Source organism: Rhamphochromis sp. 'chilingali', assembly GCF_963969265.1.
Source record: "Rhamphochromis sp. 'chilingali' genome assembly, chromosome: 17".
NCBI lineage: Eukaryota > Metazoa > Chordata > Actinopteri > Cichliformes > Cichlidae > Rhamphochromis > Rhamphochromis sp. 'chilingali'.
This window is the reverse complement of record NC_137944.1, coordinates 8,606,185-8,620,909: the sequence shown is the minus strand read 5'-3', so window position 1 is coordinate 8,620,909 and position 14,725 is coordinate 8,606,185. Positions and strand designations below refer to the sequence as shown.

At 40.0% G+C, this 14,725-nt stretch overlaps 1 protein-coding gene across 3 annotated transcripts in view; it reads left to right on the top strand.

The window, feature by feature from the left end:
- trappc9 (trafficking protein particle complex subunit 9) overlaps positions 1–14,725 on the top strand; it is a 242,605-nt gene that overhangs the window by 88,667 nt on the left and 139,213 nt on the right. For all 3 annotated transcript variants that reach the window (XM_080863780.1, XM_080863781.1, XM_080863782.1), the window contains one exon: positions 5,956–6,074. In XM_080863780.1, the coding sequence (XP_080719906.1) occupies positions 5,956–6,074 (119 nt within the window). The remainder of the gene's footprint in view (positions 1–5,955; positions 6,075–14,725) is intronic.

Genomic DNA, 14,725 nt, shown 5'->3' with positions numbered 1-14,725 from the left:
GATAGGGACTGGGCTGGGAGGCTTGGAACACCTTACTATTTCATGTTTAGATGTGCCATCCTGCATGACCTTTGCACCCTGAATGGCATGCATGTATCATCACATGCTAACAGTAGTGACAAGAACATAATAAAAAGTAAAACTGGAGAAAAATCAGTCAGGAGAGATGAAGAGAGAACAATGGTCTGGGGCTGCTGTCAGCAAATCCACTTCCTTTTTTCTGGGGGTTGTCTTGCTCTTGCTTCTGCTGTTCCCATGTGGTCACTTTCATTTTTTACTAAAGCAGGTCAAATGGATTCACAGTGGTTTTTACGTCTTGCACAGTTTAATTAACTTTGTTATGCTGTGATGTTTGTATTATCTTAGATTTTGAGCAGCATATAATAACAAGTTTATCAGCTGCATTGAAAAATATGCCACAGTAGTTTGAATTTCATGAATTGTGATGTCCAGAAAAGACAACTATGCTGAAATACACAATATGTGACAGAACGCTTTTAAACACAGTGATCAACACTGCGGTCTTTAACAGTTAAAGTTTATATTGAATGAGGATCGGGTCCAGCAGTGCTTGACTTGCATTTTCCATTATCTTGATGGTTCTTCCTCTGAACGACCAATTGAAAAAGATTCTAATGTAACGGTCATATTTTCAAAATCTGTTAGATATACTTGTCTTGTAGGAAAAAGCCTCGTAAAGGTGAGTGCAGCTGACCTATCATCACTGCATTTCATGGACGTCTAGATCTCTGCTAATAATGTTCCATTTATTTCAGAAATGACACTCCCAATCTTTGCCCCTCTATTTAAACACTGGCAGCAAGGCCGCCTGTGATAAAAATGCTGAGTTCACCTGAATTTCCCTGAGGCCGTTAGGCAACGAGACAGATGCTGATTGGAAGGTGGGTGAAAAAGGAGGTGATGATTGTGAGGGGTGCCATCGTTAATCACAACACTGATTACTCACACGGTCCCACTTTACCACAGGACACGGCGAGTCATGTGTGTCTCCTGAAAGAGACTGTGTATCATAATGCTGGATTCGACTAATAAAGTCCTACAAGCGTCACTTTTGGTTCATGTCCTTCCCCGGCACTCAGAGTTTATGCCTGCATGTACATCTAACCTATTAAAAAGCAGGATATAGCAAATGAGTAAATAGGAGGAGACTGTGTCAGCCAACCAGTCAGCTTTGAATCTTTAGCAAAACATTTAGTCAGCGTTTCTATGTCCAGATGAATCCACTGTTTGGGGTTTTTAGTAAGATGGCTTAACTGTTAATGCCAGTTGACAATGTGATGATTTTTTTTTTTTTGGGGTGGGGGGCTCATGGTTAATTATATTCATATACATAACAATTGTTCTGCTTTATTTGTAGGATATTTTAACCACAAGGAACTTGTTTCGTTTCAGACTGGGATCGTCATGTATTCAGATATTTAAAGTTGAGCAGTAGAGCCAGAATGATTTTTGATTTTTTATTCTTTTCCTAAAATTAGGTATTTGCCAATCTGTCCAGCTGACACAGCTGATAAATACATTTAAAAACAAAAAAAAGTTGATTTAAAAAAACAAAACAAAACAAAAAAAACCCCAGGAGTAACACTTTTCAGCCATGTTAAGGTTGTTTTGTTTTTTTGTTTTTTTGCCTGTCCCGTTTGGCTCTTTTGCCATCAGAATTATTGTCTAAAGGCGAAGAAAGATGCCCAACGGATTTAATTTACCAAATGGACCATCCCAGCCTTGCCATAATGGTCCATTTGATTCACCTTTTATTGTTTATTTTATTGTATTTTCACTTGCTAAATACGGGACAGACTTGACTGGGGAAAAGAAAGAGGGTAAGAAAAACAGTGGAGAAGAGGGACGGTGATAAACGGCAAAAAACAACAAAATAAGCAGACGAAAAATACAAATATCAATCACCTGGATCACCTGTTGAGAAAGAAAAAAGAGAAAACAAGCAGAAGAAAAAAAAAAGAGCAACATAATAAACAACATCACCATGGTCTATGGGAATATGACAGTAAATACTAAATATTAAACATTATTGTGCAGCATGTAATATCGACAGCGCACAGTGTGCTTTGAGGTAGCAGCCAAAAAGGGTGTAGTTTGTGTGTGTGTGAGCACCCGTGTGTAAACCTGTGAGCATGAACGTGCTTGTATTAAAAGGTTCCTTCATGTAATGATCTGCTAGAGGGTGTGGGGGGGCCACAGCCCCGTCCTCCAGGGCATGAAGCAGGTATGGAGGAGATCATGTTAAGGTTGTTGACGTGGCTTAGTGTGTCCACCAGAGGACAGTCTGCAAATTCCCTGTTTGCAACACAGCTCCTACAACCAGTTGAGCCAAGCAAATTCGGGGAGAGCGTAAGTGAGTGCATAACTACAAATAACAAATATATTTGCAGTGACTAATATTTGAGCTGTCATAGTGTAACCATTGTAATACCTCGTCCATCCATCTGCTTCCGCTTATCCTTTTCAGGGTCGCGGGGGGCGCTGGAGCCTATCCCAGCTGTCATAGGGCGAGAGGTGGGGTACACCCTGAACAGGTCACCAGTCTGTCGCAGGGCTGGTGACCATTCGCGCTTACATTCAATCCCGCATTCACACCTATGGGCAATTTGGATTAACCAATTAACCTATCCCCACTAACTGCATATCTTTGGACTGTGGGAGGAAGCCGGAGTACCCATGCAAACTCCACACAGAAAGTCCCCGGCCTGATGGTGTAATTGAACTCAGGACCTTCTTGCTGCGCGGCAACAGTGCTAACCATTGTATTAACATTAAGAGGCAACTAGGTTTGTTGCTTTCATTTACAAAAGCACCATTTTTGGTGGGCGAGTATTGAGTTACTTAATTCTGGTGGTATTTTTTACCAGCTATTAAATTGCTGGTATTGTGAAATCTCTGCTTAGTAGTTCAGCTAATATCCATCTGATATCACTTATGGTTGTTAATTACAGCAAGATAAATCATTCATTTCTTTGTTAATGCAGTAGTAGCCTTGTATCTGAGTCCTGCAGAATATGCAGTATTGGCTCTAATAACTGCAGGAGACAGTTGGTTCTGCTTTTTTTCTTCAGTATTATATGATAATTAGTTTTTCTTCAATAATATAAAATACAATTACTCACACATAAGTTGCATTTCACCTGACATTTATTACAGAACATGATATTAGACCCACCTCAAACATATTATTGTGGTAATGTGGCAACGCAGTGAAAACAGCGCGACAGTAACTTTGCACGGTAATAAGGTGCAACTTTCTTGTTTGGCTGGAAAAAAGCTCCTCATTCAGCACAAAACTGCAGAAAGAAGCAATTACCTACCAGCTGTTAAACACAGTCGAGCAAAAAAAGATTTTTCTCCAGATTCAAGTTATTATTTGTCTTTCATTTGCCAGGTGGTCAGAAAAAAGAGACTCCAAATGAATAACAGTGTAACTGTTAGATGTGTAAATAAGCAGCTTGTTTGCAATAAAAGTTGATGATAAAAGTTGATGATAAAGTTAATCAGTGTTGTGTTCTCAACTTGTTTCTGTTGCCCCCAGGTGGCCCCAGAAGTCTGTTATTGTAGGTGTACCTAAATGAAGCCTCTGGTTAGATCAAAGTCCCCTTTATCTGCAGCAGGTGGGCAGAGGATAATTAATTAGTTTGAGAATTTTCTCAAAAAGTGCCTGGGTCCTTACTAACACGTTCCGAATCGAGAATCAGGCCTTTATTTAAAATAGACTGCAGTTGGAGACGAAAGAGCCCGAAGCACTGTGTGTTTGAACAAACTGTTCTTATTTATTTCATCAAAAAAATATGCAAGAAGGAAATCTGTGTGTTCTTTCTACCGTTTATGAATTCTTGCTATTTTTACTAAGATTTTTTCTCATCTGCTCACAATTGTTACGGCTATATTCATTTGTTTTTCCTGCCAAGTTGTTAGTCGGAAATGCAACATATCCATGTTTATTGGTTGTTGTTGTATTTTTAGCATAATCCAAATTTTCACTTAAATGAATTCTAGCAGCACAGTAGTGTAATCCTTTAGTACAAGCAAGTCCCTTTGACAGAAGTCCTCTTCCATGTGGTTCTATTGAACGGTTTTCTATGTAGCTATTTTAGAGCTGGACAGTTTGTGAATATGTCCATCATGAACCCAATAGCCCAAGCTGCTGCAAAGGCCGGTAATTTCCCTTCTCTAGGGGGAAATTGCAGGGCTTTTTATCCTGCTGACGTCGGAGAGTGACATGATTCCTTTGACGTCAGAGCTTAAGCTGTGGGCGTCATTTTTGTGTATTGTTTCAGTGAGTTCAAAGCGCAGCAGCCCCTCTGGTGGTGCCTAACAGCTGCTGATTGTGCAGCTGCTTCTGTGTCCATGCTGCTTCTCTCAGGTCATGGACATAAAATCATTCATTCATATCCTCATGCACCAAATAGTACCATAAACCCAGTGATCTCAGATTTTCTGTTATTTAAAAGTTTGAAAATCAGATAGGCCGTAGAGCAATTGTGATGCAATAGATGAACTATGTTTGCTATCTGATAAGAAAAATGATAACAGCAGCCTGAGATAAAGTCCACTGATATTTTGTATCATTGGGTAAACCTCTGCTGTGTATAGACATGATTTTATGTCAGTGACAGCAGAGAAATTGTTAGATCTCTCAGTGTAATGCAATATATGCTGACAGCACTACACACTAGAACTTACAGAATGAACATAAAGGTTAATCAAGACCTTTCGGAACAGCATAACTATAAAGGTTCATCACTGTGTGTTAGTTTCAGGGTACCCACTAATTTCGTCTGACCCCAAGTCGTGCTCATGCTAATTGTTGCCGTCCTGATTAAGTTAGTTATCTTTGAGCATGTGTGCAAGTTACAGTAACTGATGCAGAAATATGTATTACTAATATTTAGCTGTGTGCTGGCAGTTATCAGAGGTGTACCAACTTAGCCTATAAAATAACCCATGCAGAGTATTGATGGGGGCTCAGGTTTCGCCCATTGGCTTTTTGGAGGGACCACCAGGAGCCAATTAACAGCAAGAAAGGGAAGTGAGAGTCCAGTAGAGAGGAAGCAGCACACATACATTAGGACCTTTTATAGAACATGTAAGTTGCCTAAACTAAATAATAAGAAAAAGAGAATGAAGAAATGTGAGAGATTTAGATAAAGATTTCGTCTGAATACGTCTGAAACAGAGTCCCCCTTTATAATTATGTTGTGTGTCATATAGTCGTAGTCATATAGTTGACAGATTGGAATTAGGCCTCACTTACAGGACCACATACAGAACATAATCATGCTAACAGATTAGACCAGGGCTGTTTTCACACCTGGTGTGTTTGGTCCGTTGGTGATCGCCAACCTCGATCCAGACCAACTATCAGGCTCACGTTGCAAGATTGAGCTAAAACGCTTCTGTGGTCTGTTTTGTATTGTATTCTGGGATGCGGCAAGGTACTATATATGTGCAAGAGTCTGTAAAATATAGTTACTACTACTAGTTAGCAATACATTTTATGATTTCAGTTCACATTTGAGAAAATTCACACATAGTTTGGTACCAATTCTTTTAACATTTTAGCTGCACTTCTTTCTTTTGGGTCTTAATTAAAGACTAGCCTCTAAACTGTCTCTGTACTAAGTGTTGCTCCTCATGGTTTTGGCTTCTGCTGAAATTGTAGACCTGCCATGCTGAGTGAATTGTCTGTCAAAAGTTTAAAAACACTAAACAGTTGTTTTGGTTTGCATCAGATCTAATTTAGGTCTTTCTGAGCTTTCTAAGCACTACCCCATGAAGGAACCTCAGGAGTGACGACGATATTTTATAATGATACCCAACAGTTGTAGAAATACTCGAACCACAAATGATGCAAATGCTCTGCCAACTTCAATTTAATGATTTCTTGTTTTTTTCTGACTGTGTTTTGCTGTGCTTTGTCAACAGATGGAATCAGTGTGACGGGCTTACCAATCTCCAGTCCCCTCCGCCAAGTCCTCAAACCCAGGGCTGAAACCAAGCCCGTCGGCAGCGAGTCCAGCAAGGCTGAGTACAGCCACATTAAGGTGACTAAATAAAAGCCTCTCTGAAGTGCGTGGGGAAGAAAGGAAACCTTTGCTCAGTTCAAAATGCAAACAGTCTGTTTCTTGTGCTTTCTGGCTTGTTGTATGGTTTAGTGAAAATCCATTTTCATCCTTGTCCAATCTCACTGCACCTTTTCTCAAATGATAAGTATCTCTGGCTAGTTTCTTTACTTTCTTACTTTGCCTCTGTCTCTCTTCCTGTTCACACCAATAGCTCTGTATACTGTGTGTGCATGGTTTTGCACAATTTACTGTCAATTAGACTTTCTTGTAAATGTCTGTGGAAGCAGTGTGTTTATGTGGATGGTAATACATCTTGGCTCCTGATGCACTCTGCTCATTGAATCTGAGCTGTAGACACGAGGGGAACATCTTGGGTTTTTGTACAAAAATAGCAAGAGTGAACAGGAGAATAAATTAGACTAGGTAATAAAGAGTGGTGGAAAGGAGACCGGCAGAATGAGAATGCACAGGATCAGCAGGGGATGTAGTTTCACTGAGGACTTGTGGGTATCTGAAGGGTAGAAATGGGCGGTCTGACTGAGTCTAGTTGCTGAGGGTTCACCTGTAGCACAGCAGACACCTGCAAGTGTGGAGACTGCATTGTGTTGCCTTTGAAAGTCACAATGCCACAATACCTGTGAAGGCTTTGTCCTGTATGAATCATCCAGAGAGAAAACCTATTTTGTTTGATGTTCAGATGTGCTACCGAACACACCTTTTCCATTGAAAAGTTTGATAGGATGATGACTAATTGTTGGGAGGGGGAAAAAAAGAAAAACCTTTTTTCATAGTCTAAGCCTTGGTGAACTTAGAAGCTTCTGCAAGGACTTGTCTAGCACTTACATTATCTTATAAAGGGAAAAAATGACTGGGCCAAATGATCGTAGATGAACAAAAAGTGGATATTGTGCTTTATACTATATTTCTTTAACTTAATGTAAAGATTTGGTTATACTGTATAATGCAAAACTGCTTATTATATTTTTTTGTGTGTTTTGTGTGATTAATGGCCATCTAAACAGAAAAAACTTACAACAAAATGTAAACTATTTTTGATCTTTTTATTAAGTATATACAATTATTAATAGTTGAAGCTCATATCATACATGGCCAAGAATTTAAGAAAATGAGGTTGGTGTATGTATAAATAATTCCTGTTAACCAGCGTTCAGGCTTCAGCCTGCTCTAAACCCTTGGTTTCAATTTTTGGTGAGAGAAGAAATTCCTAATATATTCACCTCAGATGCAAAGCTTTAGCTATGAGCAAAGAGGCCCCACCCACCTGTTGTTCGAGCTGGCATGAAGGGAGGGGAAAGGAAAGTAAACAGCTTTTTTCAGACAGGGGATGAACTGAGGGACTGCACCAGTGCCCAGGATGAGATGCATGAGGATTATTTGGGATCATGCAGAGTAACTCCAGCAGAGACAAAGAACAAAAATATGGAGCTGGAATTTAAATGACAGGATATCTTTGTGTTTTGAGCCTTTTTGTTTATGGTTTGGATAATCTGCAGTGCAAGGTCAAAAGCAGCTGCAATATTAGTTTGTTCAGAGAGAACATCTTATCAAAATTCTATTTTAATTTTCTGTACTTCCTAGACAGAGTTTTATGTATTGTTACGTTCCCCTGGGGGGGTCTAGGCGGTGAGGGGGGAGTAACAAAAGTGACCGGGTCAGAAAAAGGAGTCAAGGAGGCGAAACAGTAAAATGAAATAGTTTTATTGAAGTAATTCAACTAAAAGAGACGGACAAGCCGCTATCACCATAAAAGTAACACAAACAAAACTCAGGCGTTGGTCAGTAATGCCAAAAAAGTCAAAAGGAAAACGCAGCTCACCAGCTGGAAACCACAAAACACAGCTCACTAGCTGGAAACACCACAAAACACAGCTCACTAGCTGGAAACACCACAAAACACAGCTCACTAGCTGGAAACACCACAAACACTCAGCTCACTAGCTGGAAACACCACAAACACTCAGCTCACTAGCTGTACCCACACAAATGGCACTCTGGCCCAGAGCTCACCCTGCTCTGGGCTTAAATACCTTTAATTGCTGATGGGAGTCAGCTGTACAGGAGGGAAAGGTGGCACCTCAGGCAGGAGGTAGTGGGACACGCCCACACAGGCACCCTCATTAGAGAGAGAGGCCCTGCTAGGGCCGTAACACCCCCTCCCATAAATGCAAACCCATGGTTTGTCAAATTTACGATAACACAAAGTGAGTCCATAGCCGTTTCATGAAGAAATAGCAGGCTTTCCACCTACCAAACCCCATAGCACCGGTTAGGCATTGCCTGCGGAAACTGCCAATCCCATCTCAGTGGGTTCACCACATTACCAGAGAGTGGCCCCAGACCCTCGAAACAGTTTCCCATGGGATAGCCGGGGCTTCGAACCATCACGTGTGTGTAAAACTCTTTTTGGATTTGCTGGATAAGTTGTTAAATATCCATTGTTTAAGATGGGCTGGACATTTTAATCGGTGGTTAGGCTTATTAGAGGCAGAGTTTGATTCTGGGTTTAAAAGCAGAATATGGTGCACGAACCTCCATAAAAAGACAATTACAAAGAGACTCTGGTCGTGCTAGAGTTCTGCCTTTGAGCAGGTTGTAAGGACGTGAGCTTTTTCTTTTCTTTCTTGTAGATGTATTGTTGGACATGCAGTAGACACCAGAGTGATTCATTTCACTGTGTGCACAATAGACGCCTATGCCTGCATGCTATAGCAAATTTATTCTGGGTTTGCAGCTGTATGACTCATTGTTGTTATAGGGTGTATTGTTTTCAGCACTTTGACTCAAACCTACAGGACCCAGCACACTTTTAATGCATTTTGACGTACAAGGGAGGAACAGGTATGGCATTGTTCAACATCCCAGCAAATAAGTTGGGTTGAGTGGATTCTATCATTCTTGGATGACTGTACACCCAATATTAACTGTGATTTTTCTAACAAGCTGTGTGTTTGTATGTCTTGAAAGCTTTCAGTCAAAATCGGGTGTGGACCATGTATGGACTGCTTAAGAGGCACCGTTGCTGTAAAAGTGGACAATCCAGAGTCTGTTTCACGCATTTCCACCACAATAAAACAATAAGAGTGCCAGCATCAGTACAACACCACAACAATCCGTCACCCAAAGTTGGACCCACCGACTTCTTTGGCTTTGGAAGGGGTTAGCACAAATACTTTCCCTAGGAAGTTACCCCAGCTTCTGCTACATGTTATATAATAATGAGCTCTGAAACATGCAGAAATGTGGGTGGGTTCCTTAATGACAGAAACAGAATTTGCTCGTACCGACTCCACGTTGATCAAAACGAAGCAGCTGATTTGTTTTCAAGTGCACTCTGCTAAAGTTCATTGGCTTTAAAGCTTTAATGGCAAACCACAAGATTTTATGAGAGCAGCTTTGTTGTTTTAGTATTAGCAAACAAGCTAACATAGTAATAAATCTGTTTGATTGTAAGGAGCAGTCAAGCCCAGTTGGTTTATTTTGAGTAAAAAGGAAAAAGATTGCTTAAGCCATTAGATCAGTAGTGGTGACCATCAGGTAAATGTATTCCTTTAATATACAGATCTATATTGACATGTACGCTGTTTATGTTTTTATAGTCTCTTTCATATCACTGACCTCGTTATGACACCAGAGAGAGGGGACATAAAAGGTTCATGAGCTGCACGGCTTACTGTCAGTCAAAAGAATTTGATTTCACCCCTTGACACAGGATGATAGAGGACGCCATCCCTAAAACAGGCACTCTGTATGACGTCACCAATGTAAACGCTAAGTAGACTCAAATAAAAATCAAAGCAGAAACAGGAGGATATATGTGTAAAAGCACCCATAGAGGTCAAGTTTGGCGTGTAACATCTCAGACTTTCTTGACGGACATTGAAATTTAAACATGCTTTACGCAACTTTAATACCCCGTAGCATCAACACGGAACAGCAATTACATACATTACATAACATACATTACATAGGACAAAGGTTCACAGTACAAGACAGATTCCAGCATAAAGGTAGGAAACAAAGGATGATGTGGCTTCAGGAAGTAGAGTGAACAAGCAACCCAGCTAGCTGCTGCTGCATTGGGTTGGCAAGAAATTTGTTTGCGTGAGCAGATATGCTCATGTTTGTGAGACAAAACCCAGTTTTATCCAGCGAAGCCTCTACCAACTGGAATTTGATCAGCGTCGAGGGGACAAGAACAGCCAACATCAGAAGGACATTGAATTCATTATTGATTTTGGGGGTCACATCTGACCCTGAGCTGCTCTGTTTTGGCTAAAGTTATTTAACATTAGCTCACCTGCTAACCTGGATAAACTGTATAAGGTTGGTCTTTTTTCCAAATTCATTTAAAAACTTAAATTCCAAACTTGCCATAACCATATTCATAGTAACTAGCTTGGTAACGACGACCCATTTGAACCTCATTAAATTTTGCCCTTTTTTAGCCTTTGCATTGACAGCAGGCATTTACTGATTTTAACCATTATGCAGTTGCACAGATATTGCAGAGAGCCGAATTTGGCGCTGAGCACAATAATTGCTGTTATTAAATCCAATCTGTGGTTTTATGGGATTGTCCAATATTGATATTTTTGCGACATGGTTGTTTCTGGGAAGCAATTTATGCGTGAATGCCAGCAGCGCTTTCTTCCATATGTCTTCTCTCGTCCATTCGTCTTCTCTTTCTATATTGGTAAGACATAGTAGCAACCCACATGAATTCACAAACCCAGTGAAGAAGTGTTTACATCGTAGAAACTTTAAACATTGCTATTGTAACGAGATGGCTTTCTAACCATTTGATCATCCTTTATGAACTCTCTCCATGTTTTAGTGCCTTTTAGAATACAGCTACTGTTATATGAATACTGTTAATTCGTCATTGTGTGTGCGTGTGATTGGATGAGAGAGAATTTGTATTAGCTGATAATAACGGTTTTTGGCCGGGGGATGGATGGACAGATGCACCGGAAATTGAAACCCTTCTAGCCAAACTGGCTTGGCACTACAGTACCCTGTTCTCTGTGTATCTCCGTCTTTGCTGGGCCAGTGAAGTGTGAATTTGTTTCTAACACCTATACCAAATTTGTCTACTATTAACTGACAGGCATATGCTTCTACACGCTTTCTTCAATAAATCATATTCCTTCATGTTTTGTAAATATGGTCAATGTGTTTATCTGGCACTGTTGTGTTTCTTGGCATGAATATTTGCAGACTATGAGTAAGTGCAATCAATCATGACTGATCTGTATTCAGCACAGGAGGAGTCCACATGTTTATCTCACTGACCTTCCATCGCTCAATCTTAACACCTGTTTTTCAATGCTTCTACCAAACTGCAAATGCCTGTGGGCTTGAAAATGTGTGTGTGCTGTCAGGGTGGAATGGATCCACAGTAGGTGAAGGAGACGTGGCTGCTGGGATGTGCCGTTTTTCCCGATTATCTTCAAATCTTCAGGCACTCATCTCCTGCGAGAGCGAGGGCATGTCCTTAACTGGGTTTCCTTGACACTGTCAATTACTTTACTCACCTCGTCACCATAGCTTTATGCTTCAGTCTGCTCAGAGCCTTTTCTATTCTCTGCTTTATGTATAATTGTGTCTGTTCAACAATTTCACTGTTGATTTATAAAGTAAACCTCATTCCTGATCTGTAGCTTCCTGAGGTCTTCCTGAGTAGCTTCACAGTAATAATGTGAAGGCATCATTCTGATTATCAGTTGAATCAACACCTCTAAAACAGTTCAAACAAAATATTAAAACCTTAAAATACTAACATTTTGTTCCTTCTAAAGAATGACTTCGTTGTCCAGCTACAAGCAAGTCGTTTTCACCAGCTTTCAGTGGAATTGTCCACACATTCAGGACCCTCAGGTGGCTTCGGTGAATTAAGAGACTTCAGCAGAAATGATCCGAACCAAAGAAACTCGGTCTAGGCCTAAAACCCGCTCTATTTGTCAGATTTCTTTAGCTGTGCCTTAGTCTTCCACTGAGTGAAAATGATAGCAGCCTGTAGCCTATAGATTTGCACTTGTTATTATTCTTTCACAAAAACATTATCCATCTGTCAGGCTGGAATTGTTTGTGACTTCCTCAGCATGCTAATGCAATAGCCAGCATTCTGTCTGCACAGCTATCTGCTGTTTCTGTGTATTGAGTCTCTTTGGATCTGAAGTCTTTTCTTTCTGCTTTTTGATCATTTCAATTAAAAAAACTATTCATTATTGGTTAGTTTTAACTTCATCATGGTCTTCTCAGCTCAAATAGGACTAAAGTCCACAAAGACACTCAACAGCAGTTGTGTAAAAACACTACGGTGTCAAAGATTGTGGCTACATAATCACAGACAGTGACAGAAGAGTGCAAATGACAGCTTAAGTTTAGAAAAATCAGTTTAGCAGTTCAGACTAAAAAAAACAAACAAGGGAAAATAAGTTAAATGGTCTGAAACATTGTTACAAACATTCACTCATGCTTATATTCACAACAATGGAAATTTTAGATTTTTGAATAGGATGTAAATGAAAACCAGACAACACATGACACACATTTCAAACACGTGCAAACATGGGTTCAAATGGGGTTCAGCTCATGTGAATATTTAGTTAAAATATCCTCAAACTAGTAATACTGTGTGAGGTTGTGGTTATAAACATAAATCTAGATGATTCTGTATCCGTTAATGTAGAAACACTCGTTAGTTCTTATGAGTTTAGGAGCTAAATTTTCGAAATCTCTTCAGGAAGCATCGACTCAGCAAACTTCAAAAACCTTTCCAGGATTTATTCTTTTTTTGTTACCTTTTGAACCTCATAACACACCATTACTATGTCATAACTTGAGCAAGGTTTTATTTATTTTCAGATTGTCGGTAAGTCCCAGACACACATATATTCCAAGACATTCATCTTAAACATCCTGGCAACAAGGAAAATTGAATCGTGCTTGAGAAAAGCTAATGTAAGCACTTTTGAAACCGTAGACGAGTGTGCCTATGGCTGTGTGCAGTGAGAAAGAGCTATGCCTTTGGAAAAGAAATGCTGTCCAACACACACACACAGTTGGGTGAGTGTTGGGGGTGGGCGGGCAGAGCTTCTTCAGGCCTAATCAAATCCAGTAGAGACAGTCAGAGTCGGCTTGCTGCCTGCCAACCAACCTGCCTGCTATTTTTAGAAGCCCAGCCCTGCCGATGGCAGTTCAGCTCTCTCCACATATACAGATCCCGGCTCGTGATAGAGATATTTATAACTGCCACAGTTGTCTGCCCAAGTGTGAAACTCCAGCTGAACAACTGAATGATTTTCTCCTCTGTGGCGCAGGATTAAAAATGTTCTTTCTTATCTCTCCCCTTTGGCTTATCCACAACCAACTTTATGTTCAGTTGTATAGCGCTTTGGGTTGAGATTTTTGAAGACTGTGTGAATTTAGCTATAGGATGCTGTGCCTATGGAAGAAATTAAGCATTTAAAGCTGATTGCAGGTTTGTGTCAGGCCATTTTCCGCCAGATGTGGCATTTTCTCACTCTTTTTTTGTGTGCTTTGTTTTAGCAATGGGTGTCTAGAATGACAACTGATGCATTAATGCGTGTCACCACAACCTGTGCTTACCTTAGAACTCCGTCCCATCATGCTAAACTAAGCTCCTTGCATATAGCTTCTTTTTTTTCCTGCTGTTTTTAGTTATGTGACAACCCCAAGATTTATAGACTCTGAAACTGGTCATGACGCTGGGAATCAAATCTGAAATGACTGTTAAATGTTTCCAAAGACTTCTGAAAAATATGCGTTTGTTGTTTCAACCCACTGTTAGTTGCATAAGCTATGTAGTTAGACAAATTGCTATTTGCACTGACAATCTAAAAGACTGAACTCTCTCGTGTCTGATTTGATCATTCCATATCACACCATAAAATTTTGGAAATCCACTGCGAGACAAAGTAGAAGCCTTCACTTTGTTAGAATTTAGGTTGTGTTTTTCAGTTAACATGACATTAACAGTTGGGCGCCTTCCATTTATTTAGTTAAAATGTTGGATAGTAGTTAAGTCAGATGAACTGATATGGCAACTGTTCAAGACTAGACACCGTCTGTGAGCAACTGCTAGCAATGCAGAGACTATAGCATTGTGACAGTGGAAATTAGTTATTAGATTATCATAATGTTTTTTTCCCAATCTAACCACTTATTGTTAGTTATTATTGCTGCCATAGACGTCATACTACAATGACCCTGAAGTTATAGATGAATCCACGTCAGATAGCATGCAAATTTATCTAAATGGCACTCACCAGTGTATTGAAAATGAATGAATGGGATGTTTAGTGTTGGCCAAGCAATGGCATCTCACCAAGAAATCTAAAAGTGCAGCACAAAGTGAACATTATTATCTCATCTTTACCTGAAGGAGCTTTTTCAAGATGAGCACAATTCATACAATTCAGCACAGTTAATAACACGTTTTCTTTCCGGGCTATCCATTACTACCGGTCTTTATTCAAAACGCTAGTTATTGACGTCTATAGAAAATTGCACGTCTTAGCAGAGAATGTGAGTTGACGCTGCAGTGTCACTCCCATGAGAAGAGTAATGTTAGTCGTTCCAAATAT